The following is a 14278-nucleotide window of genomic DNA, read 5'->3' on the forward strand; positions in this document are numbered from 1 at the left end:
GTCAACCACACCACACAGCTTGGTGTTGTTGGCAAACTTGCTGAGGGTGCACTCAATCCCACTGTCCATGTCACTGACAAAGATGCTAAACAGCACCAGTCCCAATACTGACCCCTGAGAAACAGCACTCGTCACTGGACTCCACTTGGACATCGAGCTGTTGACCGCAACTCTTTAAGTGCAACCATCCAGTCAATTCCTTATCCACCGGGTGGTCCAGCCATCAAATCCCTGTCTCAAATTTAGAGACAAGGATGTCATGTGGGACAGTGTCAAATGCTTTGCACAAGTCCAGGTAGATGATGTCAGTTGCTCTTCCGTTATCCACCAACGCTGTAGCCCCATCGTAGAAAGCCACCAAATTTGTCACGCATAATTTGCCCTTAGTGAAACCTTGTTGGCTGTCACCAATCACTTCCTTATTTTCCATGTGCCTTAGCATAGTTTCCAGGAGGATCAGCTCCATGATCTTGCCAGGCGCAGAGGTGAGACTGACTGGCCTGTAGTTCCCTGGGTCTTCCTTTTTTCCCTTTTGAAAAATGGAGGTTATGTTTTTCCCTTTCCAGTCAATGGGAACTTCACCGGACTGCCGTGACTTCTCAAATTTGTAGTTATCTGTAGTCATGTGCATTTGAGCACTTAATGAGTAAAAATGGAGAATGTAATTGAAGAGATGACTAGAAACTTTCTCATTTTGATTATTTTTAATGAAAAAAGTAAAACAAAAAATAATTCAACATTCTCCCTCCTTCCCTCCCTTTTGGTTTTGCTTTGGTTCACGTTCTCTTGTAGTTATTAGGAAGTCACTGTCATGATGGTGTAAGTTTGAGCCTTGGTTTTCATGTCAAAGTCTCAATAGCACTGCTCAGGGACTTTTTGCCTCTCTATGGTAGTGCCCTCTCAGGTACACTTTGTCAAGCCCAACAGCAGCTGCATTAGTGGTTGGAAATCGTGACCTGCGCCTTGCTGGAAAACCCTGACTTACGTCCTTTGACTATTTGGATGGCATGAAAGAGCCCAGGTTGTCTTGCATCTGGGAGGAGATGGTACAGATGAAGATCACATCAAAGGATGTTTTAGGGAAAGTTTCCATCTTTCAGGGGTGTGAAAAACAGTTTTTTAAGTTCTCTGTTGTGGAGTCCTGTCAGCTTCAGCATGACAAGAAAAATGTTATTAAAACCTCAGGGAAAGGCTTCCTTGTCATTCCCATGATATTCCCTCCAATGCCAGTTGGCTCAAAGAGGAGTTTCAAGAAGGTGTTACCTTCAGATTATGTTGCAAGGAGGCAGGGTGCTGCATACAGATTACCACGAGTAAGCCCTGTGATTGTTAAATCCACTGTACAAAGACTACCTAGCAAAAAAAATACAGCATTTCGTGATAGTTGCTCAGTTGCCCACTCGTTTCACACAATTTATGCTTTTAATTCTCTCAGATTGCTGTGGATGCCTGTGCCCCCACAGCCAAGCTTCTGGTTCAGTCAACACTTCTTGTTAAAGGAGTAATTAATTTCTTTTTCTGTCTCATACAGATGATGAAGAGGTCTCCATTAGTGCAGATCCTGAGCCAGCTGACCTCCAGGAAAGCCCTGTGAACAACCCTACAGAGGAAAGCCTCGGTGAGCCTCCATGCATCAACACAGTGACCTCAGAAAGTACAGCTCCAGAACAGCTAAATGGATACAGTGTGAACAGTGTCGATAGCCCAGGGGCTGTCAAACCACCTGGGGAAGTCGACCAGAAAAGCTTAAATGAAGAGCTAGCAGGAGATGGGGAGGTTGATGCGATGCCAGTTCCTGAGCCCTTGGAATCCATCCCAGGAGAAGTGCTGCCTTCTTTGAGTGCTACGGACCTCACGGAGCAGCTGGCTCTGCTGGCTTGCATGTCTCCTGAGACTGAAGTTAGGGAAAACAACAAAGTCAATTCTGGTACTCAGGGAGATGGTGGAGTCTTGACCAGCATAGAAACATTAGATATTGATGAGGTGAGTGCAGATGTGCATGCTGGCAAGGACCTAGAGAAGAGTCAGGAAGAAGGGGCTTCAGCCCAGGAGGAGGAAGACAACAAGCTACAGCTAAGGACCACGGCAAAGAGGAAAAACAGGCCGTGCTCCCTGCCTGTGTCTGAACTTGAGACAGTCATAGCTTCAGCTTGCGGTGAGCCAGAGACCCCTCGCACACACTACATAAGGATCCACAACCTGCTCCACAGCCTGCCCTCAGCACAGATGAGCAGCGATGGGGAAGAAGAGCAAGATGGTGGCAACGGTGGGGAGAACGATGAGGAGTCTACAGTCAAGGAGGCATTGGAGAAGGTGGTCGTCAGTGAGAGCGAGACAGTGGCAGCAGAGCCTCCTCTGGAAAATGAGGCTGAAGAGAACTTCAGCCAGAGCACGGTGCCTCCTGGGACCTTGGATGAGCAACTCTCCAACTTAAATGATGGGCTGTTGGATGGGGAACACCCCAGGACGGGAAGCGAGAGCGAGTCGAGCTCCAGGCCCAATGGTGACAACGAATGCGAGGCGTGCGACACCTCTTGCTACAGCCCCTCTTGCTACAGCACTTCCTGCTACAGTACCTCCTGCTACAGCACTTCTTGCTACAGCCCCTCCTGTTATGACAGTAACAATCGCTTCTCCAGCCATACCCGCTTCTCCTCTGTCGACAGCGCAAAGATTTCTGAGAGCACGGTCTTTTCCTCGCAGGATGATGAGGAGGAGGAGAACAGTGCTTTTGAGTCAGTGCCAGATTCAGTACAGAGCCCTGAGCTGGACAGGGAGCAAGTGGATGGCTCCTCCCAGTGGCCAGATGAACTAGTAGCTCATGGTGGGAATCCACAAAGAGCCACAGAGAGTCTAGACACCCCAATAGCAGGTCCAAGCAGCAGAAGAGAAGGTTAGATCCTGAGTATCGATGCGCTGAGCAACCCTGATTATCTGGATGTCACAGAAGGCATCAGATAATCGAGGTTTCAGATAGCTCATGGTTTATTTCATGCAAATTTGGGGGCTGTGAGCTGGGCCAGATATCAGGGAGGGTTGGATAATTGAGCCTGTCCTTAAAAATCCCAGCAAAACCAGATAAATCAGATGGGGATCTGTATATATGGATTCCTGTAGATATACGTGCATCATTATAAAATCAAGATTAGCTACTGTAGTTATGTGGCAGATCAGCATTATCACATCCACCAACTCATTCCTTATTTCCTGGGATTGCTCCATTTCACATATCTGATGTGCTGCCATGTCTCTGAGAGTCGGTGAGGGGATGAGCTTGTGCTTGTTGAGGGGCAGATATGCTGATTTAAGCCAGCTAAAGATCTGGGCCAGTGTCTGTATATGATTGGTAGGCATGCACAGTCATAAGCACGGAGAAATGCAAATATTTGTCTCTTACAAACCCAGTTTTCTAGCCCTGCTTGTTCCAATTCTCCAAATATCAAACAAATCTACCTCAGATTTCACAGACCATAGGGCAACTCAACAGAGATTTTTTTCTTAGATGCTTTGTGAAAATTGAACTACATTGAACAAAATTCTCTCCTTATCCTTCTCTAGAGGTAAAACATACTTAAGAAAGTAATTTTTTGTCTTTGTAATTTAGGTACTGTTTTTCCCAATCCCTCCAAACCGTTACATTAAGTTCCTCCCTTTGGTAACTCATTTTATGTTGTATGGAGTTACATGAAGGGTGGGTTTGGTTACTCATCTTTTCTTCAGCTAGCGTATCGTTTTTCTTCAGCTAAAGAAGTAAAGGTCTTAGCAGCAGCTAAGGAGTATGCAGAAAGGTCAAGGGGTAGTCTTTGCATTCCCAAATCCTGAGTCATCTGTCTGCCACTATAAGTGACAGCAAATTAAAATGGCACCAAAAGGATAACATATTTGGGGATCACTGGGAAAACCCAACCAAAGCATCCTTCTACCTTTTCCTTCTCTATTCCCAATTTATTTACCCCAACCTTCTCACTGCCACAGACCCTGCCCCAACAGAAAGAAAAGTGTAAGAGTGGCCTTACATGCTGGACTGTGTAAAGACTTTAGACAGCTGGGCATAAGCAATTATTCACTCTGCAGAGCAGAATCTAGCCCAAAGAATTAAATTCTCAGAAGTACACAGAGGTATAGAAACCCACAGTTTCATTCCTTGCAGGTGAGGGTCTTTGCGTGTGGACAGCATTTATGTGCAAGTATACCTAAGAGGGCACGAGCGTGTGTGTGTGAGACCATGCTTACGGATTTGATGGTTATTTTGGACTGCGTGTACTTTTGAGAGGGGATGTGGGGGGAGAGGGTGTCTTCTGCATATGGATTCAGTACAGCTCCAAGATTGTGTCCCTTGAGCCTGTATAAAGGGCACTGCAGTGTTCACGGTGGCTTTGCTTTGATTAGCTGAGAGAGAGTATGTCTGAAGGGCAGCCCGGCTCTTAGCACTCTTTTGATGTCACCGGGGGTGCTTCAGGAAATGTGCATGTTGCTTCATGACTTGGCAGCTGTTACAAATACAGTAGATGTGGTCACCTCCATCCACTCCAGGTGACTGGTACTACCATGCTTCCACTGGCTTGGCGTAACTGTCTTGACTAGGGGAGAGTCAATTATGGTGAGGTAAGTAAAGAAAAAAAGATGGATGATCTGGTAGTTGGTGCTACAACACCTGTAGTAACAGCACAGTTTTTAAGGCTATGAGAGATGGAGTTTCAGCACTGAGTAACAACTTACATAACTCTGCTGTCTCTTCAAAACATGCAGCAGATGCAACTGTGAGATACGCCTATACACAAGTGGTTTAATGAAGACATTTAACAGGCCATACGGTATCATCAGAGCACCTAGAAGAGGGAGTATTTTTGTCTAAGCGATTTTTCTCACTTCTGGATGGTGTGAGATTTTTTTACAGTTTTATACAAAATTGGCTTCTGCCTTCTAGCTGATGGTTGTTTAAAGAAAAAACATACTTTCTGGTAGATATTTTTTTACATTTGATAGCTATATGTTTGATTTCTTTACAAAATGTTCATTCTTAGGCTATTAAGATTCTGACATTAAAGACAGCTAAACCAGCCAGCACACAGTGAGTTTGGCTTAGCTGAATGGTCTGATTTTTAATTTTGAAGTATCCTTGTGTAATTTTCTGGTGATGTTGGAAACGCTAAATACATTCTTTCCCTGAGCTGCATCTTTCTGATGCATGTAAATGTTATATTTATGCAATTCAGATTGTATCTGTATTTAACAGGCCCACCTGGAGCTGGAGGTTATAGTAAAAAAACTGTTACCACACAATATGAAAATGTGTCCGTTAGTAGGATAAATAGTTCTGGTTCCTAAGGTTTTAAGGACAGACCAAGAAGGAATCTTAATTCTGGAACCTGTGAAGTTCTAATGTGCAGGTTCCTTATTCTCACAGTTAAGTCTAAGATAAGGAATGCTTTTTCATCCCTACTATAACTTCTTAGTTTCTTAAAGGATTCTATAAACACTGACTAGATCTTAAGTTACTTGTTCCTTTCAATGGAACATGAGTTTGGACATTTGCTTAGGTTTCATTTATTTCATATTTGGATAGACATATATACAATGTTAGTGTTTAAAAACTTCCTCTGCACTGTCTGCTGTGTGTGTCTCTCTTCTTCTTTCCCTCTTCTGTATCTCAGGTCTTCCTTCTTTATCTCAGATCCTGACTATGTCTCACTATCTTTTGTCCTCCTCTTCTACCACCTGTCTACTACCTGTTTCTGGTCCTTCTCTCATTCTACCTCCTTCCACCCAAGATGGACTCTTTGAATTTTGAAAAATACCTATAGAAGGGGATGATCTTCTGCTTTGCGGGGACTGCAAAATCCTGCCATTCCAGTCCACTTATACAGTCACTGATCTTTTGGAAAAGCAGAGAAAGATCCAAGGCAGCTTTTAGCCTCGTATCCATCCACTGATGGGATGAATTAAAAGTTGGAACCAGGATTTTGCATGTTCCTGCCAATTTCTGCAGAAGCTTGAGTTTGGTTGTACATGCACAGTATTTCTCAGAGATCAAGCCTGATTCTTCTCTCGCTTGCACTTGTGTGTCTATGAGTCCAGAATCTGGCTCATAATAGTTTAGCATTGACTCAAACCTGAGATCAGAGCCTTGACTGCATTATTTTAATAATTCTTTGGCACATGAGTTGTTATTAAAATAGTGCCTGAAAATAGGAATAACCAGAGCTGCTAGTACACCAGGCTAACCTATTTAAAAAATAATCACTTGTTTTACAGTAGCACATTTTTTGAACCACATTGTGAAAACAGTGAATGACTGTCAATGTCTTGAATATCTTGTCCGTAGGTGATTGTCCTTTACTCCATAATTCTCAGCCAGTCAGCCAGCTTCCTTCTCTGAGGCCTGACCATCATCACTACCCAACTATCGATGAGCCTCTTCCACCAAGTAAGCTTTAGTTTTTTAATTTATTGCATTTTTCAGCTTTTCCTGTTAACTCAAACAGTGTGGAGGTCAGTATGTCTTTCTAAATAACCCCATCTGTTCTGTATATACATTCTCCAGAACCCAAGCAATATGCCCTTTTGTTTTCTTTATTTGATCCTGACATCAAGTGTTGTGTTATTTTGGACAAGCTCCATAACCTCCCTCTGCCTTTGTCTTCTTCCTTAGCCACGGTCAGTGTGTTTAGACTGGAACGAGTGGGTATCTGTCAGGTGTTCCAGAAGCCTTACTATAAAGCTTTCTGGGTGGCGTATCAACAAAGTACTCTGATTTTTCTAGAACGTTTGTCTCCAAGTTTTCTATAACCAACTTCAAAGATGGTTTGGGATGGCAGTCCCTGTGGTCTGTCAGCTCTGCTTGTAGGTCCAGCAGGAACCCTTTCACAGTCAGGATGCTCCTGGGACAGACGGGTCCAAATCTGAGCAAAACCAGCAGAAGCTGGGAAAAGGCAGCTCACGTAGAGTGGTCTTGTACTGTCTTTGGAATTTTATGTTCGTTATGGACTGTAATGGTGTCTGTGGTTGGGTTGGATAAAAATGAGAGGGTCTTAAGTAGCATGATCGATTAATGGGATTTTTACCACCGAATCAACTGCTGGAAATGTTTTCACTTGTCTCTGTAGCCTTTACCTTTGTGTATTCCTGGAGGATTACCCTGCTTTTTGCATTGGCATTAAGTGCCCAGCAGAGTGCACTCTGTGCCCTGCAACATGCTGCTGATCACCTTCAATTTCAGCACGATTTAACAACCTAAAATGTGCAGTGCCTCAAAAAAATAACCAGGCATATAAGCAAAGCACTCTGTTTTGTTTTATTTTTTTCAAAGCCCAAGTAGGGAACACACTTATTTGGCCTATGGTGCCCTTGACAAATAATTCATCATTTACCAACTATGCTGTCAGTATTCCCTAAGCCAAAAATAGCCCCCGATGCTGGCATTAGCTGCACAGTAGCATGAATGATTCAAATGCCTTTAGCCCAATGAAGGTCTTAGTAGAGTCCCACGGTGGCTTGCCAGTGAATGATGAAATGGGAACGGTTACCTCTGTAACAGGCAAATACTTCTCTTCCTCCCACTCTTACTGCAACATTTTGTGAATAGAGCACGTTCCGCACTAGATGACTTAATGATAGGACACTGACACCAGCTCAGGTTAAAAAAACATACTGTGAATCTGTTCCATAGTCTTCCATCACCGATTAATACATTTTTCCTCTTATTATCCTCAAAAGGCAAGTATTTCTACCACTGGTTTTCACAAGTGCTTTCACAACAGGGTTTAAGGACGTGAAACGCAATGTGTGATGATACGGTATGGAAGTGATATCCCTTTGTAGGATTTTATTTTAGCATTTGCATATAACATCATTTTTACAATAAAGGCTGATACTGTGGGCTTAAATATATTGATCTTAATAGGAATAGACTGTACTAAGTTAATTTTGAGGGGAGAAAAGTTGAATTGGATAATATCACCTAGGAAACCTGTTTCCAAAAACTCTCCATGAAATTTTAAGGTAACTTCAAAATGAAAACTATAGTTTTAATCTAGAAATGTTTCTTCTTCTAGCATTCAGTATCACTATCTCAATGCCTTTAATGCCTCTTAATCCTAGATAAACAGTTCTGCAATCATGTGAAAGGAAGAAACTTTGTGTTAAACCTGAGTTATGTGATCAAACCTGGCTTACTTCTCACATGCAGCATTAGCTTCCATCCATAAGTAGAGTTGAAGATAATTTGCCAGTGCTGCAAGTGCAGCATTGACTGGTTTTACTTCAGTCATGGAGAATCTTCTGGACAGTCATCTTTCTCTTTTGAATAGTTCTCTGAATAACTTTGTTTCATCATAACCCCACAACAGTTGGTCTCGGGGAGGAAATTTAATTTCAGACAGTTTTATTTAGGAAAGTAAGGTAGAACAGGTTCATTATTTATGTAGAAATGTCATAATGACCAGTCTGAATGTTAAGGCCTATACAAGATTGACAGAAGATTTGCAGAGTTTGTACAGTGTCATGATGGCATTAATAGTCACCCCTTATTATGCATGTGTTTGCTAGTGCTGCTGGAAACCCTACAGAACTGAAGCCAAGAAAAATACATGTGCCCAGTTCAGAGCTGCTCTTTGCCGAAGGTGTGGCTGAGCTTGGAAAGGAAAAGACAGCGTATTTACTTTGCCCTGCCAGGATTATGGTCCTGCCAGAAAAAGTTGCGTCTTTTGGTATAAATCAGAGCAGTTTCAGAGGCTGCTGTGAAATATGACTCGGCTGATGGAGGGGGATCGCTGGAGAACAGAACCAGTACTGTCCTGTCCTCCAGCCCGTGCTCCAGCATGCTCTTACTGTGAAGGTTAGATGGAGGTTAGTCTCTGTTGTAGTCACAGTCTTATTTTGCCTGAAAAACTAACAAAAGACCCTGAGGGGATTTGGCTGCTTCCTAGATCACCTATGCCCCTGAAGTAGCATGAAGGGACTTGAGCACAGCTCAGAAGCAGAGTTCTGTCTGTCAGTTTACCTGTCAGCCTGTTCGTGTCTCTGTGCAGGTATCCGTCCATCTGTCCACAAATCTGGTATCGTATGTAGCTTCAGTGACTTGTGTGACTTACAGGTTGTCTTGTGGGAAGGCAGAAAATGCACCTGCCACCTGTGTACAACAAAAGTATCGGCACCTGCACCCTTTGACAGCCTTCCTGGGTGACCAAAAGAAGAGCTATTCAGCTGATTAGAAATGCTGTTTCAAGGAGCAGTACTGCTACAGGTTTCTCAAAAGCCATGGGGGATGCAGTTCCTATGTGTACATATATCCTATGCCAATGCAAGTGTCAGCCTGTGGTTTCAGGTATATAAACCCATAAAGCAATGAATAAAGCAGTGCTCGCAGATAAGTGTAGTTCATCTCTGTAGAAACTGCTGCTGGATGTCTGATACATCCAACAGAGAGAGCCTTCCTGAAATTGTAATCCAGTCTGCATGATCCTGACCTGATTTTTTCACTGTGACCTCCAAGCTCTGGAGAAGTTTTGTTGCTCCTAGATTTCTAAGTATTATGCTTAGGAGCTTAGGAACTCTGAGTTGTATTTAATTAGAGAGATGCTGCGATATAGTCTCTAGAGCCGGTAGTGCACAGGGCTGGATTATGAGAAGCCCTTGTTTGACTGGGTAATTGGGTAGTATTATTCTTACTAAGTGTCCATCAGTGGGCTTCAGACCGATGTGACCAGTTGGTGTTCTTCTGTAGGCTATCTAGGGTGTGGATCTACAGCATCGCCTATAAGCTTGTAATTATCCATTGACCTTTATTATTCTCAACTTGTTACATGTATACTACAATAGTGTGGGGTGAGGGCTAGGATTTGTCCTTTGCCAGACAGCAGCAAGGAAAACGAAGATCTTGGTGATGTTAAGGTACATCATGTCACCTTTGATCTGGCCAAGATTATTTCCTTGAGGTTATTGCAGGTAGTGCATAGCTCCAGAAGGACCATTCCCCACCCACGGTGGTACACCTGCCACCAGTGACAGCGTGCTCAGCAAGGCTCTGGCCTTTGGCCTGCCTTATGTGTCAGTCTGATTTCCTTCAATGTGCATCTGTTGTACTTGATGTGCTGTTTTTCACTGTCTTATGTTTTAGACATTGTTTTCACAAAGCTGTGGTCTTGTTCTTGAAACAGCTACTACGTCCTTGGGAAACTTTACCTGGTGGGAGGAAGAGAGAGTCCTCTCCTTGAAATTGTATAGTGATGTTCACAGTGAGAGACACTGTGTGTGTACCTGTAGTGTGACTATAGGTTTTGCACGTATAAGGACTGAGGTACTTACAGTCAGCTTTGAAAGAAATAATGCATGTGCATATGGCTCTTGTTGTTTTGGAATCTTACAGAAAATTCCTCCAAGGACTCCCAGTGCCTGTCTTCTGAGGTTTGTGGGATTAATGTGTCAGGGGCAGCCAGCCAAAAACTTAAGACAGCCTACACTTGGCTGGGATCAGCCCAGGTATGGGAACTGAGTTTAGCCAGGGCTAGCATTCAGGGGATGTGAACTGGTCATGAAGGACAGGTTTCCAGAGACAGCAGGAAGAGGTACAACTTCAGTCCTACTCTTAGAGAGTAGGAGATAAAATACATAAAGTATGAAATTCAGCTGATCCTGAATCTGATCATAGAAAACCGTAGAAGAAGGAATGGACTCGTCAGGGAGGAGGGTATCATAATAAGAGTATGGGAATAAGAGGAAGTGGTTGCGCCCAAAGGTAATCACCATATGTGCATTTGTGTGTGAATGTGAGTGAGGTTTGTATATAAATACGTGTAGAAAGTATGTGCATATATTTACATAGATATGTCATCAGCTGATGGATCATGTAGAAATATGAAGCTAGCAAGTCTAATTTATATCACTACTCCATACATTCCAGCCAATTTGATAGGTGGCTTTGCTAGCTAACTCACTTCTGAATTTCTCCTGTTCCAAACAACATTACCATTTTCCACAAGCCATCATATACCAAATAACTTTGTTTTCAATCATGGGACAACTTAAACATTAGTAGGAAACAATAGTGATGGAAGGCTCGATATTATGCTGCAGACTTTCAATCTGGATGGCATTCATCAGAGCAATAGATTTATGATACTGATCTACTTACAGAGATTTCTAAGGATATGTCCAACCAGGCTGTGATCAGTTTTCAGGGCAGCCTTTAATTGCTGTACGGTATCCTTCGAAGCCACTTTATAAAAAAGACAGAACTGAAACTTGTTTGTTCTGAAACATAACAAAAAAGAAAACATGGGATTTGCCATATTATTTCAGATGTAATCCTTTTCTAGTGAGGGTCGGTTCTATGTGGCTACCCCGACCTGCAGTGAATCCAGCCAATTAGTATTACTAATTGTAAAATTATCCAGCCCTTTAAAAAATGGAGCCGCTATGTCACTTGTTTTTCATAGTCTATGGTAGTGAATTCCATAGGCTAACTATGTGCTGTGTGTGAAATGTTTATGTATATGCATATATATAGACAAGCACATAGTATATATACACATTTGAATGTATACTTTGAATATATACACATAATATATATTGCACGCATGTAGACTATATATATGTAGTATCTCTTGTGTGTATATACGCTGTCTGTGTATATGTGTGTGTGTATATCTATCTCCCGCACTTAGGTTTTCTGGAAGGCATCACACTGACAGCATCACCCCTTCCTTTTTTTCCAACCCTAGATTGGGAAGCTCGGATAGACAGCCATGGGAGGGTATTCTACGTTGATCATGTCAACCGAACCACTACGTGGCAGCGCCCCACAGCCGCAGCAACGCCGGATGGGATCCACAGGTCTGGCTCCATCCAGCAAATGGAGCAGCTGAACCGGCGGTGAGCACTTGCACCTATATTCCCTTGAGATCTGCGCTCCCTTTTTTCCACATTGCCCAGTGGCTTGCTTCCTTCCCCAGTGTGTTGCGTTGGCTCCCTAAGGATTTATCTTTCCTCCTTGTCCAAGTCCAATGTACACGTTCCTGTCCCTGCTGCTGATGTCTGTGTGCCTGCTGTGGGTGTCCAGTACCCAAACTTGCCCACACGAGAAGCGCTGTTGAGTGAAAGGTGTTGCAAAACGTTTCAAACAGCAAGAAGAGGCTTTTGGAAAACTTCTTTGAAAAGACCCCCAGAAGAGAAGGGAGTGTTTTTTCCAAAAGATGGAGTCACTTTTGCTATTTAACTGTAAGAGCGGTATCTATGGGCCGGCATCTAGTGCTACGCCGCAGAGGTTTCTGAGCTGACTGTTATTGAAATAGTGTTGCCATATCAGTGTGGCATTTCTACTCAAGCTAATTAGGCCTGTTGAAAGATGCCTCCTTTTCCAGGGCAGAGCACTGCTCTAATAGGACTGTACACATTTCTAGATGTAGACAGATCTGCTTAGTGTTGCACTGGGCCCTGTAAATCTGTCAGTTCATTCTGAGCTGGCTGAGATTATCTCTTAACATGGTGCACATTTTCCCTTTGTTTGACTAGTCTGCACATAGATTTGTGTATCATTTCCTTCTCGTGCTTGCTTTTGGGACTGAATTTAAGAGGAAAGAGAAAAAATAAACAGTTGGTCAAAAATCCTCCCTTTTTACTTCAGAAAAGGGCTTTTTATAATTCCCTGCTTACTGTAATGATATGGTTTCTAGAAAAAGACAAGCAAAACTGAAATTATATTCTAATGATAGCATGCAAAATGCCACAAAAGTTTTTTGGTCTTTTTTTCTGTGCTAAGAGAAGGATCTGCAGCTGAGAGAAGGATGCAGAAGTTTTAAAGTACTCTCTTCAGAGTGCAGAATAGTTTGGGAGTTACTGTGTGTAAAGAAAACTGGGCCCTGAATGATAACGACTAGAAAGTTACTGTAACTTGTGGAGAGCACACCAGCCTTCTTAAAGTGGTTGTTTTGCAACATAAGTTAACACCATCAACACACTCTTCAAGAATTTCTCCATTTTTTTGCCAAAATTCATTATTTTGGATGGCATTTCATAAATGTGTTATGTCTTGCAGAGGTGAAAGAACCTGCTCGGTGCCTGTTTTCGTTATAGCTTTCCTCAGAATGTGTCAAGCTACCATGTTAATATTAAAAAAAAAAAAAAAACACCTAAAGAAAGTGAATGTTTAATGTAGATTATTTCAAGGGACTTACATGACTTCTCTGTCATTTAGCATTTGTCTTTAAGAGGGATTTGGGCCATGTCAAAGCTCAGACTATTTGGCTGCCACTTAGCAAGTTATCTGCCACAGAAAGCTCTGTCGTGGGCATATATCAGCTTTTTTTCTTTTTCTTTTTTTTTCTTCTTTTTTTTTTTTTGAGATTGAACTCATGTAAGTGCAGCACAACCAGGAAAGGAATAAGTGCTTGTGAGAGTCTGCATAGCAATTTACCATTCTGTTGGTTAATGCAAATTAATCATTAAACCAGCTATCTCAGCAGAAACTGAAGGATAGGCATTGTCTTTGTGACGACCTTGCTTCAAACTTTATTATTCCATGTTTTCATGTAGACTGCCTGGCTTTCTTGGTTATGACTTGATTATCACTGGTTTGGGTTGGGAATTGACAGTTAATAGGACTGACATTCTTTGAATCTCTCTATTTTTGGTATTCACATATCCAATTACAAAGTGAGAAGTATAAAGGGTTTTCAGCAGCGGCATATCTCTCCTTACCTGAGTCCCATTGGAGACTAAGCACTTTGCAACTTATTAAACATGAACTGTCATGGCTTCTGGGGACGGAGGAAAAAACCTGATGATTCTCTACTCTCTGCCAAAGATCTCTATTGATTGGAGAAGTTGAATACGGAGGTATCCTATTGTTCCCAAGTTTGGGAACATTTCCTAAGATTCTAGTAGAAGAGATTCGTACCAAATCTCTGAGCGTTTGTCCAGTGGCAAGTCATTTCTGTATTTTCAACCTGGCTGTTATAAGTTTTAAAATTATTGTCCTAAATTATTATTGAAATAATTTCAAATATTTCACGTCTCTAGATTTCAGGATTGTGAGGAAAACCACTTTTCATAAATGGTTGTTATCGGCACTGTGGAGGGATAGGGCTTTGTTTTAAGCATCATTTTAGAAATACTGTTATGTGGTATTTCGAACTTCATTATTTGAAATGTTCTTCAGCAAACACACCTGAGAATCATTTTAGGTGAGGCAACAGCAAACATAGACCTTGCTGATAGAATTAGCAGCAGCCTGAACTTTTGCTCTAACCTCAAACAAAATTTGGACTCAAAATCACTTAGC

The 14278-nt window shown here is 42.3% G+C and overlaps 1 protein-coding gene across 1 annotated transcript in view; it reads left to right on the plus strand.

Annotated features, from left to right (window-relative positions):
* Nucleotides 1-14278, plus strand: part of HECW1 (HECT, C2 and WW domain containing E3 ubiquitin protein ligase 1) — a 184280-nt gene that overhangs the window by 108354 nt on the left and 61648 nt on the right. Inside the window, 3 exon segments of the mRNA XM_009321541.1 lie at nt 1532-2893; nt 6326-6427; nt 11721-11871. Coding sequence (XP_009319816.1) covers nt 1532-2893; nt 6326-6427; nt 11721-11871 — 1615 coding nt within the window.

This window comes from Pygoscelis adeliae, unplaced genomic scaffold, assembly GCF_000699105.1.
Source record: "Pygoscelis adeliae isolate BGI_AS28 unplaced genomic scaffold, ASM69910v1 Scaffold40, whole genome shotgun sequence".
Taxonomy (NCBI): Eukaryota; Metazoa; Chordata; class Aves; order Sphenisciformes; family Spheniscidae; genus Pygoscelis; species Pygoscelis adeliae.